Below are 15,515 nucleotides of genomic sequence, written 5' to 3'. Positions count from 1 at the left end.
CCTATATTTACTCTGTAAACCTTGTTTGTTAAAAGTCAGACCCCTGTTCATAATAAATTAATAAAACCGCGCAACTTGCTGGCATTGTATAAATAAATGATGATGATCTATGATACTATTTGTGATTCTTCTTATTGCAAAATGATTCATAGTTGTTTATAAGACGTATTTCTCTTCCAAGAGTATTGCTGAACAGACAATGGCTATCTCACTATCTCTAATATCTATCTTTTGCATGAGTAGTTATTATACCTCAGCCATTGAAATATTTTAGAATTTCTCCCATGGAAAGAAAATAGACATTATTTACATTTCCCAGATGGAATCCCAGAGTGGTTTTAGTGTTCCACTGTGATTTTGATTCAAACAGGTTATAATAGCTTATTATAGCTATACAGGTATGGGACCTGTTATCCAGAATGCTTGGAACCTAGGGTTTTTCCAGATAACAGATCTTTCCATAATTTAGATCTTCATACCTTCAGGGGTTATTTATTAAATGTTGAATTTTAGAGCTATGTGAGCTTTTTAAGACCTGGAATGAACTCACAGCTCGAATGGTTTCTAATTTAAGAAAAAACGCAAATGTAAAAAACTCGAATCAGTGAAGTTGGGGGTTAACAACCCAAAAACGAAATTGATTGAGTTTTCCGTGGGAAAAAAAGTTTAGAGTGAAACAGAAAAAACATCACAAAGGCTATTAACATCTTCAAATGGTTCGAGGGACATCTGCCATTGACTCCTACATGACCTCGACAGGTTTTAGATGGCGTATTTTTGGATTTGAACTATTTCCAGGGTCAGGGTATAATAAATCTCGAAAAATTTAAGTTTGTTTTTTTTTAAATCCGAAAAATCGATTTCTGACTTAAATATACTCTAGGAAATTTTTTTGGAAAACACAACTGGAACCCTTAATAAATCTGCCCCTAAGTGTAACCAACTGGACTGGTTTTGCTTCCAATAAGGATTAATGATATCCTAGTTTCAATCTAATGATTTGAAAAATGTTTTTGATTATTTGGATAAAATGGAGCCTATGGGATACGTGCCTTTCCGTAATTTGGAGCTTTCTGGATAATGGGTTTCCATGGCACAAGAACTATGGGTTTCCATGGCACATTGTACTATGTAATAATGTTTAATGGAAAGTATGGCAAACCTCTATGTTTGGCACATGAATTGAAGGTTTTTTTTAATCCAAATTAAAATGGAATATTAGGCTACAGTGATTGGTCAGAAAGTGTTCTGATGCTTAGTTACAGTGGGCACCCCAATATTAGCAGATCTAAACTAATTATTGTAAAACTGTAACAGGTATTTACAACTGTATTTTCTTTGCTTTGTAGACAGCCTCTTACAGCATCATTTACAATACAGAGCTGTTTTCAATTTTTAAAAGGGCAAACTTCCCAAAGAAAACCAGAATGATTTGAACTGGCAGCAGTTTCCCATTGTAATTTATGTGACTGGAGAAAGATCCTTAGCGCTGCATTTTTGTATATTTATATATCTTTTTTTTTTTTTTTTTTAGAAAAACGCACAGCAAGTAAATGGTTTCTTCATTATCAACATCTAATTTATTCCTGTGGAAAGTTTAATAAGGGATATGATCCTTTAATACACTGCAAATCACAATACAATGAGTTTGTAAATGGTTTATGCATAATAGATCTTGCCAGACTAATTGAATTGCCTTCTATGAGGAGGTGAGCAGAAACCTAGAGTCTGGCATGACAGTGGATGTGATTTACTTAGACTTTGATCAGCATTAGCTACAGTACCACAAGATTAGATTAAGAAATATTGGCCTGGAACATTATATTTGTACTTGCATAAAGAACTGTGTGAGAGATAGATTACAGAGAGTTTTGGATAAATTCTGTTATTGAGGTACCGCAGGAGTCTGTCCTTGGCCCTTTTTGCTTTCTAACTTGTTTATTAATGCCCTTCGGGAGGCAGATCCAGGGTTCCCTTGTGTCACACTTGCCTATTGTTCATAATGAATCAACGTGCAGAAGTGTAAGGAGTGTATTGGGATGCAAGAACCTTTTATGAATAAGGTTTCAGTGCAAATGCCCTTTATTGAACCCGTTGGGGAACTGTTTGTGATATCTTGAGAAAGGTCCTCTGTGTAGGACTGAAAGTCGACTTACATTATGAAATTTTATTTTTTTTGTGCACATAAATTTAGTCCCATGAGTGCTCGGTATTTGTATGTGTAGACAAGCATACTATCTTGACTGTAAAAGGTTCAAGGTTATATATTTAACATGTCTTTGCCAAGATCAGTTCAATGAAATGATGAACATTCTCCTTTTCTTCCCAGAAACGTCATTCTTGCATGGGGAGACTAATCTACGAAGCAATCTCAGCAACAACGTAGGCAATTAACATAATAAGCATATTAAAGAAAGCGTGCATATGGCGGGTTCATTCAAACACGGTGGGGCACATTGCAAGCATTTGTTACAGTGGAAGTTTATGAATGGAAATACAAGTCAAGTCAAAATACATTTTTAAATGGCTGAGTTAAATTCCTTCCTGTAATTTGTGTGTCGAAAAGTATTACACCTGCAAAGGAGAAATTGACATTCTCCGCCAGCTTGAAATGTAGGAGGTAAATAGCACAAAATAGCAAAAATACATCATATATGCATAACATATTTAGTTTAATCCTGCACTGATGGTGTTTGCAAGTCGGCAGCTTATTGGCTAGTGTAGGGGGCCCTACGATGGGCTTCCCCAACTGATATCTGGCCTAAAATTGACCAGATATCAATTGGGCAGGTTTAAAAATCCCATGAGTAAAAGGAACGCACTGACCACCTGCATTCCTGGCTTAGTTATCCAATCATTAGGCCCTAGGGCCCAGAACTGGATCAGCCCGATATCGCCGACTCAAGTTGGGCATATAGGAGCAAGATCCACTCATTTGCCAACCTCTGCAAACGAGCAGATCTGCCTGCGTTTTGCCACCTCAAGTGTGTTTCTCCTGTATCAGAGGACAAAACTGGAACTCCATCTTAATATGCAATAAGTAAACATACATCATAGAAGAGTACAAGCATATACAATAATTCAGACAAGACCAAAAGGACTTACATGCTGGTGATGTCTTGCTGGAAATGCTGAAAGACCTCTGATGGGATAATTTTAAAACAGAAATGACTAAACAGCCTAAAAGGGAAAGAAAAAGAAAGAAATCAGACGGATGAACCCTGTTTAGGACTTGGGTTTTGGTGAGTGGGTTTCTGGCAAAGCAAAGACATTAATGGCAGAAAAGGAGACATTGTTCTACACATCTGCTCTGGTGGAATTTCTCTGAATTACATTTCACATCATAAAAACATTAACAACATAGAACTGGAAAGAGAGAATGAATGGAATATCTGCGGGTCACAGACTATCCAGGTGACTGGTTCTCTTGACTTTCAGAACCTCTGCCGTTGACCATGATCTCCAGACCTTTGTAGTTCTTAAGGAGGGTATTAAAAGGGCAGTTCACATTTAATTTAACTTAAAGCTAACTTTTTAGTTTGCCTTCTTTTATAGGTTTCAAATTTATTGCCTCCCCCCCCCCTTTTTCCAGTTGTCAAGTGGTCGTCACTGATACTATTGCTCTTAAATGAACCAAGTAGATACTGATGTAAATGTTGTGCCCCTTGGTACTTTTTCAGTGGCTACGGAGCATTCGTGTGCCATAGTCAGCTTTATTTATTAAAGTGGGCCAAGGTACAAATCCATAAAGAGATGTAGGGTTTTCCTTTAAGCGACACTAGTAGTGAATGCCAGAGGTGGGTGGAAATTAGGTTTTCCATCGACTGGATCTAGATTTAGCATCATTCATAGTGCTAGCTTGCCAGCAGCTCAAGGCATTAAGTACAAGTCTCCCTGGCAGCCGTGTGGGCTCTTTCTCCAAAATGTTGCGCCTGGGTCCAGTGTAGGACTGGAAGATTGGGACACACCAGGGCTGCCACTTTAAGGGCCCACTATCCTCACTTCCTTCTCAAACTCCTGTCCCCCACACCCCATTGCATACCTCCTCTGTCCTCTTGGGGCCAGTAGCGTTCGTTGAGGGGGGCGGGCCCTGGTGCGTGATGCACAGCCGGGCCCCGCCCCCTCCGTACCGCCGCATTTGGCCGCATTTTCACGGACTGCCGGGGGGCCCTGAGGGGGTGCGGGCCCTGGCCCGCTCGCACCCCCTGCTTCCCCTAGTAGTTCCGCCACTGCTTGGGGCCTGCATATTTCAGCCAGCAGGGAAGGGGGCTGACATAGTAGGAATTCCATGTATAAATACTCCCAGAACTCATAGTAAGATGGCACAGTGGCAATTTCATGTATAATACCCCCAGAACTCATAGCAGGATGGCACAATGGCAAATTTGTGTATAATACCCCCCAGTTACAGAAAACTGGGAAAGCATCAGCAGGTCAGTAGGGAGCTAAGGTTACAATGAAACACTACAGATGTGGGCTGTGGCAGTCAGGATTGACCCGGGTTGAGCAGTAGGTGCCTCTGTGACCATCCTTTAAAATAACCAAAGCAGGTGCTTCTGTGGATTGTGACTCATGTAGCCACCAGGTAAGGGCAGGCATGGGAAATGTTTCCTGCACTGCAGGGCCACTAACCTGTCTATGCCTGTAACACATTAGGGCAGTAACCTCTCACACTGAGCTACATGAAGCAAATATCCAGCTGCTGTCAGCCTGCTCAGGGGTACTTCTCCATATCAGCCGAATTCCATTCTCCATTGAGTGCAGAAAGGAGGGGTGAGGGGACTTGCTAACGGGCTCATGAGATCTCCAAAGATCTGGCCAGTAGGGAAGGAGAGAAGGCCAAGTCTGACCCTGCCTGGGGCAGTGGTAAATCAGGCACAGTGAGTTAAATTAAAAAAGCAGATGGGACATGCATTATCTAATTTGAAAAAGAAGCCAAAACCTTTGGATGCTGCAACTGGGGTGATCCCAAGTTTATTCCATGGTGCTATCAGACACTACAACCACAATCAAACGTTTTGGGACCACATGGCCCTTCCTCAGTGCACAAGGCACAGGGATTTGGCCGAATTGTTGGAAGTAGACCAATTGGTGTATGCAAAATTACCGTGCACCCCTCTCTTTTCTATATTGCCTTGGAGTGCGGATACTCACTGGAGAATTATATATATATATATATATATATATATATATATATATATATATATATATATATATATACAGTATATATATATATATATATATATATATATATATATATATATATACACATATAAAACAAACAAGGGAAAGTTGTGCTCACCACTAATTTTTAAAACCATTAGGCGGGGGTGCAATGAGGCTGTGACCACAAAATACATATAGACTCGAGTGCAGAGGACTCTTGTATTTGTCTATATATATATATTATATATTATCATGAATTGTTTCCTTTAAAGTTAATGAGCTGACCCCTTATGAAGCAGTTCACAGTGTAAGCTTTGTGATGCCAAAACAAAGTTTGCTCCATCTGCACATTCACTAAATTCACCTTTCAAACCCAGAAGTCAGAAAAGCCTCCCATCAGGCCAGCTGCAAATCCAACACTAGGGTTAATCTGGTTTAATCATTGCTTTTGCTTCTACCTTTGTGTTAAAGAGGCCAAGCCATTCCGGGCAGCGCTGGCTGGAAGGTACAAAGCATTACGTTCTGTTTAATGACCATTTATCATTAAAGAGATTTCAGTGCAAATGGGAAATTGCGTTAGACTAAACAATACACATTAGGAACACGATAATACAATTTTCTGAGAACATTAGTTTCTCATAAATTGATTCCGTAGCCGAGGCAGCTCCTTGTTTATTCTGTGACCTGCACCGGAGAGTGGAAGGAAGGTCAGGGCATGCATGTTTAAATGCGACAGCAGAGTCATTTGCTTGCTAAGTACGAGGAGTTGCACTCGGCGCAGGATCTTCTTTCACAAAATAACAGCACCCCTTGATGCATTGACCACCGGATAATACATTTAACTTAACAGTAAAAGGAAAATAAATTGTGTTGGTGCACACAAATGTATGGAAATGGCTCCCCTTGAACATTACATCCACATGCCGGGGACCACTAGGTGTTTTCCTGGTATCTCGCTGGCTCAGTCTGACCCTGCCAATCAGTAATTCTATTTGAACAGTCACATACATTGTTAGAAAACAAAAGCAAGTATCTGACTGGCTGCTATAAACAACATGACCAGTGACATTTGTCTCCAATGTTAATAAATACTCCCCTTTGAGTGGTTCTTCTAGGGCAGTGCTGTCCAACTTCTGTGGCATCGAGAGCTGGAATTTTTCTAGCCTACGTGGTGGAGGGCCGATAATGTAAGTTACCACAAAAACTTTTAAGACCATATCTACATTAATGGTGGTACACACCAAAATACCAAATGACACACATGGAGTATAGGGAAGGCAGAATACAGCAGGAGACAGGGAAACCTATCAGGACCACTCTAAGAGCAACAGTTCATACGGTGCTACATACAGTGACAGTGTTGGTGCCCCTCCAGCAGTTTGTATAGAGTTTGAACAGGTGAACAACGTGGGCAGTTTCAGTCTGGGTCTCAGGTGTGAACAGTACAGGACTTTAGTAAACAATAGAGGTGTCACAAGTGTGAACAATGCAGAGGGGATTACAGGTGTGAAACAATGCAGGAGTGTATAGTCTGAATTTGAGGTTTAAAAATTGCAGGGGCCAGCTAATCTGATACCTTTTAAATTTTACACAAGACAAGCAATTTTAGGCAGACTTTCATGTGGGGTGCCACAAAAGAGGGGAGGGTCTCAGGCCACAGCACTGCTCTAGAGGAATCGCTTCTATGTGTAAACACCTAGGGACCCTGAACAGGTAATTGCCATTGATTATTATGGCCTTGTAGGTTAAATAATTTCAACTGCTTTGGGTAAAACGTAACTTTGCCTTTAGATACCTCTTCTCTGCTTTTATATCCTGGGAGTGGGCAATCACCCAATCATGGCGCCCATTTCTTAGCACAGAGTAAATGTATACCTGGGAAGCAACCAATCAAATTTTTCCATACATTGTCTGCAGCGGAATGAATATAAACAGTCACTGATTGGTTGCTATGGATTATTGACTAGGTGCAAGTTTGCCCAATGTTGATAAATGAGTCCCATTGTCTGTATCACATGACTTTAACCTACCCTACCCTTTCCTACCGTTAGTTCATCCATTGTCTTCTTAAAGGCATTAACTGAATATGCTCTATAATTTGCATGGATGGCATTTACTCACGTGCCTACTAAGTGCTCAGAGCATGTTATTGTCTCACATGTTGCCAGAAAATTTCCAAAAAAAAGATATTGTTCATTTGAAATGACTTTTATATGTCACGTTATAGTTCACAAAGGGCACAAGAGCAATGAAAACAAAGTGGTTCTCTATAATTAACCAATAAAAATAATTCCATGAATATAAAATAATCTCACAGTTGAAATTCCATATGCAATTAAGGCCAAAATTCATGGCTCTCAGAGAATAATGACATTTTTGGAATTGTTTTCTGTAAATTAGATACTTATTTAGAACTTGAGGATCAACGAATCTCAATTGTTTAATTACTGGAAGGAAACGTGATATTCTTCCATTCACAAAAAATCCCAAGAGACAACTAAGTCCATTGTGTCCATTTCCAATAAATCAATCTACACATTGCACAAAAGTCAAACAAAACAAAGTACAAGGCCATCCAACAGGAACTCAACAATCCAACACATCAGTTTCTCCTGTTGTCTTTAGGCTGTACATCCCTTATAATGCTTTGTAAACTTTAGTCTGTACCTTCTTGTTCATGATGTCAAGGTTATGTTGGAACTTGACAGTAGACCACTCTTGGCCATCTTGGCTGGTGCATAGATGGAGGATGGACTAGTGGTGGAGGAATACTATGGGAGCGTTGGTGGGGGTGGGAGATGATTAAAGAATACAGTAGAGATATAGCTAGGGTATGCTGAGATATAAGACAAGTAACACATTACATTAAATGATAGGTCCACAGTTTCCAGAGCAAATTATGCCACTGCACCCCCATCATTTTCCCTTTCCCTTTGTGCTATGCCTCCCTCCTCTTAATTTGCCATTCTCTCTCCTTCTCCTTTTCCATGCTCTGCCCCACTCACCACCTCCCTTTTGCAACACTTGGCTCTTCCATGCGGTTTTCTCCTTTTCTGTGCACCCCACTGATGGCCCCAATTACTAACGTCAAGCTTCTCATCCCACCCTTCCTTACTACCACTCTATGTAAAACACTGAAGCTTGTTCCTGAAACTCCAGGAAACCCTTATTTTCTCCTTCACCTCTTTCTCTCATGATATCTCTTTCATACCTTTTTCATGATATCTACCTAAGTTTCCTTTAATGCTACTTTAAATGCCTACATCCCCACATTAAATGATTTACAACAATTGATAGAGAAGTCAGGTAAAGGAGAATTGATAGAGAATTAAATTCTATGCAGATTCCCCTGTGAGTCCCCTGACTTGGGTGGATTGCTTTCTCAAGCTAGTCTTGGTCACTACTAGCCTGGACTTGAGGGCAGAGCCATCTGTTTGGCTGTAAGAGCAGTTCTTTGTTTTCTGTGCTGTGGAGTCATATCTCTATGTTCTCCCACTGGTAACTCCCTTTTTACAAGTTTATAAAACCTCTTTGATTCCTTTGATCAGGGTTTTGACTCTTTGTGAGTTTAGAATCCATGGAGTTTGTGCCAAATAAACTTTGTCTTTCACCCAGGGCCTCCGCCGACTGAGGATCACCTTTTGGTGCCAGGGGTGGTACATGAGGGCAGCGTAGAGGGCCACGATGCTGGTGCATAGAGCATAATTGCGCTCTCTGTGCTAGAAGAGCTGAATGTCCAGTTTGAAAACCAGACATTCAGCTCTTAAAGTACCAGGAGCGGCATTTTTGCCGCCCCTGGTACCTAGTGGGATGCTGCCGCCTGAGGCTAATTTTTCCAACTTGCCTCATTGGTCCAGTGCCCCTGCTTTCACCTCAAGTGGTCTCTGCTAATTGAATTTTCTCGACAGTATGATCCATATACTTGTCATAACAGCTCTGGTGCCCTGTCACTTTAACTTTTCTCTTCTACTGCTCAAACACACAAATTATTTTTACAGCTATTTAGCACCTTCCACCCTCTACTTATTAAATAGTGGTGAATAAATACATGATCAAATATTCATGACATCGCATTCATGGAAAACGAATCTCATGGAAATATGTCAAGTACCCTTGAGGCAAAACCATTATGTTCAAATAAACACGGGCTGTTGGGTGTTTTCCTGAATGAATGTTATCAGCTTGGGACCAAAAACCAGAGGCCAGGGGGCTGTTTGCGAAATAACCATAACCATAAATTCTTCAGTGTTAATTTTATATGAAGTGGCTGGATATTCAGTTCAGTTTTTTTCCATAATTACACATTTAGAGGATTATAATCAAAAGTCTAATTTTTATTTTTTTTATACCTCAAATGAACTTACAACTCAAACGGTTTTTTAGTATAAGAGAAAACTCGAATGTAAAAAACTTGGTTCAGCAAGTTTCGGGTTACCAACCGGAAAACCCAAATTATTTGAGTGAAAAAAACTTGAATCGCTCTAATTGATCGAGTTTTCGGGCAAGAACCCTCCAAAAAAATCCAACATCATGAAGGCTATTAACCTCTTTCAATGGTTCAAGGGACCTCTGCCATTGACTTCTACATGACCTCGACAGGTTTTAGATGGTTCATTTTCGGATTAAAGCTATTTCCAGGGTCAGGGTATAATAAATCTTGCAATTTTAATTTTTTAACACCAACATTTTATTTTTGACTTTACCCTTGAAAACTCAAATTGTTGTGAAAAACACAAGTCGATCCTAAATAATTCTGGCCCTTAATGGTACCAATGCAATCCACTAACTGTTCTTCAGTGCCTCATCTGCCTTTTACCAGGCTACTCTAGGCAGTTTTAAATTTAAGATCCATTTTGCACATCAGAATCCAACATAAGGGAGTAGAAATGTCTCTGTGGTTCAAAATCAGCTGACTCATGAGTCATCACCAGGAATCAGATCCAGGCCTCCCATGTGTGAAGCTCCATGTCTGGAGCTCAAAGCTGCACAGATCCACCTAATGGCAACATCTACATTTGAATGGAAACCTTTTTATCGTTTTACTTTCTTGAGTTGCTTTTCCATGTGAAACATTTTACCATGAATAAAAAACCAAATGTTCCGTGACATTGATCACGTGGGAGATCCATGGGATTGAGAAGAATTAAAAATTTTGATGAATTTCGAATTTTGTAATGAATGCGGCTATAACAATAAAAGCAAACATCTAACATCTGTTCACTGGACCTGGAAAACCTGCAGCGGCTACTATTCGCTGCCCATACATTGTAAGCTCTGTAGGTCAGACAGACTGCTAATCGCACAGCAGCACAGGCATTCTTAGGAATTATTCTTAGAATTCTTAGCGGCACATTAACTAAGCTCGAGTGAAGGATTCGAAGTCAAAAAACGTCGAATTTCGAAGTTCTTTTTTTGGGTACTTCGACCATCGATTAGGCTACTTCGACGACGACTTTGACTTTGTATCGAACGATTTGAACCAAAGATCTTTCGACTATTTGACCATTCGATAGTCGAAGTACTGTCTATTTAAAAAAAACTTCGACTACCTACTTCGGCACTTTAAACCTACCGAGCTACAATGTTGGCCTATGGGGACCTTCCCCATAAGCTTTCTAAACTTTTTTTGATCGAAGGAAAATCGGTCAACCGATGGATTAAAAGCCTTCCAATCGTTAGATTCGAAGGATTTAATCGTTCGATCGAACGATTTTTCCTTCGATCGTCCGATCGAAGTATTTGCGGTAAATCCTTCGACTTCGATATTCGAAGTTAAAGGATTTTACTTTGATGGTCGAATATCGAGGGTTAATTAACCCTCGATATTCGACCCTTAGTAAATGTGCCTCTTAGTGTATGAGCCACTTGTCAGTTCAGCTTTGGCTCTGCAGTTGTGGCAAGTCAATCATTACTCACAAATGCCAGATTCCATTCAAACTAATGTCAGGCGAATCCGGCCAACAGTTGGGAAAGGGTTTGGTCAGCTGACTGCACCAAATCATCTTTATTAATGAAGTAGAACAACAGCCAATCTGGCTCCCCCATGCACGGCTGTAAATGTACAGGCACAATATTGCAGTTAGGGATCTGTTCATATCCACAATGAATAGATTTTAGTGAAGTTTCAATATTTATCCCCCATACCCAAGAGCAAGCAGGGTTAGATTGGGATGTGAAAGGCCCACTGGGGCTGGTACTCCTGGGGCCCGACACCCGCTCTGGAGGCCCCACCACCAGCCACTTTGTAGGAATCGGGTCTGGGTCGGAGGGGCCCACCTGTTTTTTCCCGGTGTCCCATCTGCCCAGTCCAATCCCTTTATAAATACGTGCAAGAGAGATAATGATTGGTCCATCCATTATCCCTCGAAATGTCTACCAGACTGGCAATACATACCCGTATAGCTGACAGTTTTGTTTTAACTGAGATACTGACCATATCCGACATGTATGTGCATCTTAAGGGTAGAGGTATGAAACAATCTTTCTTTTTATTATTAAACTATCATTTAAAGTATGAGGCCTCACTGAATTGAATTTGTAAATGTCACATTTCAGATCTGCCAGCAATGAATTTGTTCCTAAAATAAGGTGCAACGTTTGCTACTGGACAGGTGACCCATAGAAACCAATCAGCGGGCAACATTTACTGCTTATCATTTTTCAAACACACTTGATTGGATGCTTAATAGACTAACCTCCATATGAAATAAAAGGCACAACGTTTGCCAAGAAGCAAGTAACCCATAGCAACCCATAAGATGTTTGCTTTTCAACAGGTGACCATTAAATCAGGCCCACTGATTGGTTGTTATGGGTTACTGCTCCTGGGTAGACTTTGTGCCTTTTATTACATAACCCCAATAAAGTTTATGCTTTTTTAACTACATTAACCAGATAAAGTCAGACTTAGGGGCCGATTCATCAAGGGTCGAATATCGAGGGTTAATTAACCCTCGATATTCGACTAGGAACTAAAATCCTTCGACTTCGAATATCGAAGTCGAAGGATTTAGCGCAAATGCTACGATCGAACGATCGAAGGATTATTCCTTCGATCGAAGGATTATTCCTTCGATCGAACGATTAAATCCTTCGAATCGAACGATTCGAAGGATTTAAATCCAACGATCGAAGGAATATCCTTCGATCAAAAAAACTTAGGAAAGCCTATGGCGACCTTCCCCATAGGCTAACATTGACTTCGGTAGCTTTTATCTGCCGAACTAGGGGGTCGAAGTTTTTTTTAAAGAGACAGTACTTCGACTATCGAATGGTCGAATAGTCGAACGATTTTTAGTTCGAATCCTTCGATTCGTAGTCGTAGTCGTAGTCGAAGGTCGAACTAGCCCATTCGATGGTCGAAGTAGCCCAAAAAACATTTCGAAATTCGAAGTTTTTTTACTTCGAATCCTTCACTCAAAGTTAATGAATTGGCCCCTTACAGTTTATACAAGATCCATTGATGAGAAAAAAAAAAAATTCAGATTTAGTAAAGGGACCTGAGTTCGAAACTAACCAAGGGGCTAACTGCATTGGTTTTAATGTTATAGGTTTGGGTTTTCTCACAGACTCTATATAAAAATATACAAGGAGGCTACTTGCTTCTGAATCTAAAAATACATGTGATAGGGTAATAAGACTGGAGGTGCCTCTGGGTCAGGGACTGATGTGGCTCTAGAACAGTGATCCCCAACCAGTAGCTCGTGAGTAACATGTTGCTCCTCACCAACCCCTTGGATGTTGCTCTCAGTGGCCTCAAAGCAGGAGCTTATTTTTGAATTCCAGACTTGGAGGCAAGTTTCAGTTGCATAAAAACCAGATGTACTGCCAAACAGAGTCTCCTGTAGGCTGCCAGTCCTCATAGGCCAATCACATCCCCATTTTGGCACCCCAAGAAGTTTCTTCATGCTTGTGTTGCTCCCCTACTCTTTTTACATTTGAATGTGGCTCACGGTAAAAAAAGATTGGGGACCTCTGCTCTAGAAAGTACTGTGTATGTTGGTGCTATATTATAACAAAAGTAATAAGAATTATCTGACCAAATTCAGCGAAGCTTCTTTTAGGCTTTTGTCACACACTCAATTTTTTATTATTATTCAGAATGCTCGGGACCTGGGCTTTTCCAGATAAGGAATCTTTCCATAATTTAGATCTACAAAATAATCCTAAAAATCATTTAAATATTAAAAAAAAAACAATAGGATTGTTTTGTCACCAGTCATGCAGCTTAGTTACCATCAAGTATAAGGACTGTTTTATTATTACAGAGCAAAAGGAAACCATTTTTTTAAACTTGGATAAAAATGAGTCTATGGGAGACGGCCATGCCACAATTTGGAGCTTTCTGGATAATAGGTTTCCATATAATGGATCTCATACCTGTATGATTGTGTGTCTTGAGCCAATTTTGCACTGTGTTGGTAACAGTTCACTGACTATAAAATATTTGCATTTACTGTAAATTTCATCCCCTCTTTCATGTTTTTTATGATAGAGCAAGGGCCCCTATAGAGTGCTACCATTGTGCTGCTGTTGCTTTAATATCTAAAGCCATTGACTGGGACTCTCAGGTGCCTGAGCACAAATAATTAAAGATAAAACCAGATTTTTTAAAATAAAACTTGTAAAATAGAAATTATAATATAAATCATGTGTGGGGGCTACTGAGAGACTGTGTTCAGCCTTCGTGTCTGAGCTTGCATATATAATTATGGGATCTGTTATCCGGAAACCATTATCCATTATCCATAAAGCTCTGATTTACGTATCCTATAGACTCAATTTTATCCAAATAATCCAATTTTTTATTGTTTTACAAAACATGATTTAGTTTTTCTGTGTAATAATTATACAGTCGCTTGTACTTGATCCCAACTAAGATATAATTAATCCTTATTGGAGGCAAAACCAGCCTATTGGCTTTATTTCATGTTTATATGATTTTCTAGTAGATTTAAGGTATGGAGAAAGATCTGATATCCAGAAAACCCCAAGTCCCGAGCATTCTGGATAACAGGTCCAATACCTGTATATATTTAGGAATATATTTATGAAAGGGTAGAAAGACATTGTTCCCTTTAATCCTCCAAGAAGTGCTCAAACACTGCTAATACTCTCGCATTGGCTTCTGGAATATTTTTTTTTTTTAGAAAATCCTGGAAAGAATTTTTACTTTGTCACCTTTTTCCAAAAAAAAAGTGTCCCCAAACTATAGATAGCTTGAAAGCTGCTACAGTGACTTGTGAAAAAAAGTATCAAACGACAGCAGAAAGTCAAGGAGTTGGTGAGGCTTTTCTTGCCTGAAATTTGGAAGTGGGAAATGGTTTCTTTTGTATTATGGCAAATAGCCTGTTACCATTTTGATTCTGGTGCTGTTTTATAAATGAAATGTGGAAGGAATGTCTTGCGGGTGCAATTTATTAGTGATAAATTCACAGACAAACAATCAAACCAATATATATATATATATATATATATAAAGTAATGTTCAGCAAGGGCTGCTGGTTTGTACTTACAGTTCTAGCGCAGGGGTCCTGGTGACTGTAGTTTGCGGGGGGCACAGGAGCTCAAGTCCACTGCAGTCACAGAGCTTGCAGGCATTAGTCTGTAAGGAGCCGGCAGGTTCCAGGTAAATAAACTGAAGAAACAGGTAGAAGAGATTTCGAGGCATCATGATCAGCTTGTCCTTTCACTCCTCTCATCAGTTCTGTCTCTTTTCCATTTTTGCCTTTGTCCTTAACTTTGGAGAGAAGTGAATTTCAGCTGGAAGCCGGACGGCTTTGACATTCATGCAGGCAACGTGTGTGTATTTTTAGCCTCCCTCCTGGCTGACTAACCATTCCTGTAAGAGCTCCTCCTGTCTTTAACTTGGGAAAACTCTCCCTTTCAGCCAAAACGAGAAATAATTGATGGTGGACCTTATTGTTTCTTTCTTGCTTTGTCTGTAGGAGGCTCTTACAGTCTCTGTGTCTATGTTTTGGATGAGTCAAGAGAGTGGGCATGAAGGGACATGTACAAACCATGGATCTTTCTGGTTCCAAGGCAAAGGAATAATGGGTGCAAATAAAATGCTGCTTGGCTTGTAAGAGAGGTGGCACATTGCTGAGAAAGCATCAGATGGGTGTATAGCGTTTCATCACGTAAAGACACATGAAGACAGTGTTAATCCAACAAAGCCTATTGATATCATCTAGTTGGATACACTCTGTTCCTTCAGCTCTGGCTACAGCTGCCAAAAGTGACTGTGCTGACGTGACATCTGCTTGGAGGACACTGGTCTTCTTCCCCAGCCATCAGCCCCTATTATGTTTCCTATGTTTATGTTTTACATGATCATAAATGCTTCCTTT

At 40.0% G+C, this 15,515-nt stretch overlaps 1 protein-coding gene across 1 annotated transcript in view; it reads right to left on the bottom strand.

Moving 5' to 3' along the window:
* The window catches only part of lhcgr-A (luteinizing hormone/choriogonadotropin receptor), a 63,485-nt gene extending 48,259 nt beyond the window's left edge, over positions 1–15,226 (bottom strand). Inside the window, 2 exon segments of the mRNA NM_001256261.1 lie at positions 3,106–3,180; positions 14,682–15,226. Coding sequence (NP_001243190.1) covers positions 3,106–3,180; positions 14,682–14,839 — 233 coding nt within the window. The 5' untranslated portion in view covers positions 14,840–15,226.
* Positions 15,227–15,515: the final 289 nt, after the last annotated feature.

The sequence above is a fragment of the Xenopus laevis genome, chromosome 5L (genome assembly GCF_017654675.1).
Source record: "Xenopus laevis strain J_2021 chromosome 5L, Xenopus_laevis_v10.1, whole genome shotgun sequence".
NCBI lineage: Eukaryota > Metazoa > Chordata > Amphibia > Anura > Pipidae > Xenopus > Xenopus laevis.
Note: the sequence above shows the minus strand (reverse complement) of the source record. Positions and strands in the feature narration are given on the sequence as shown.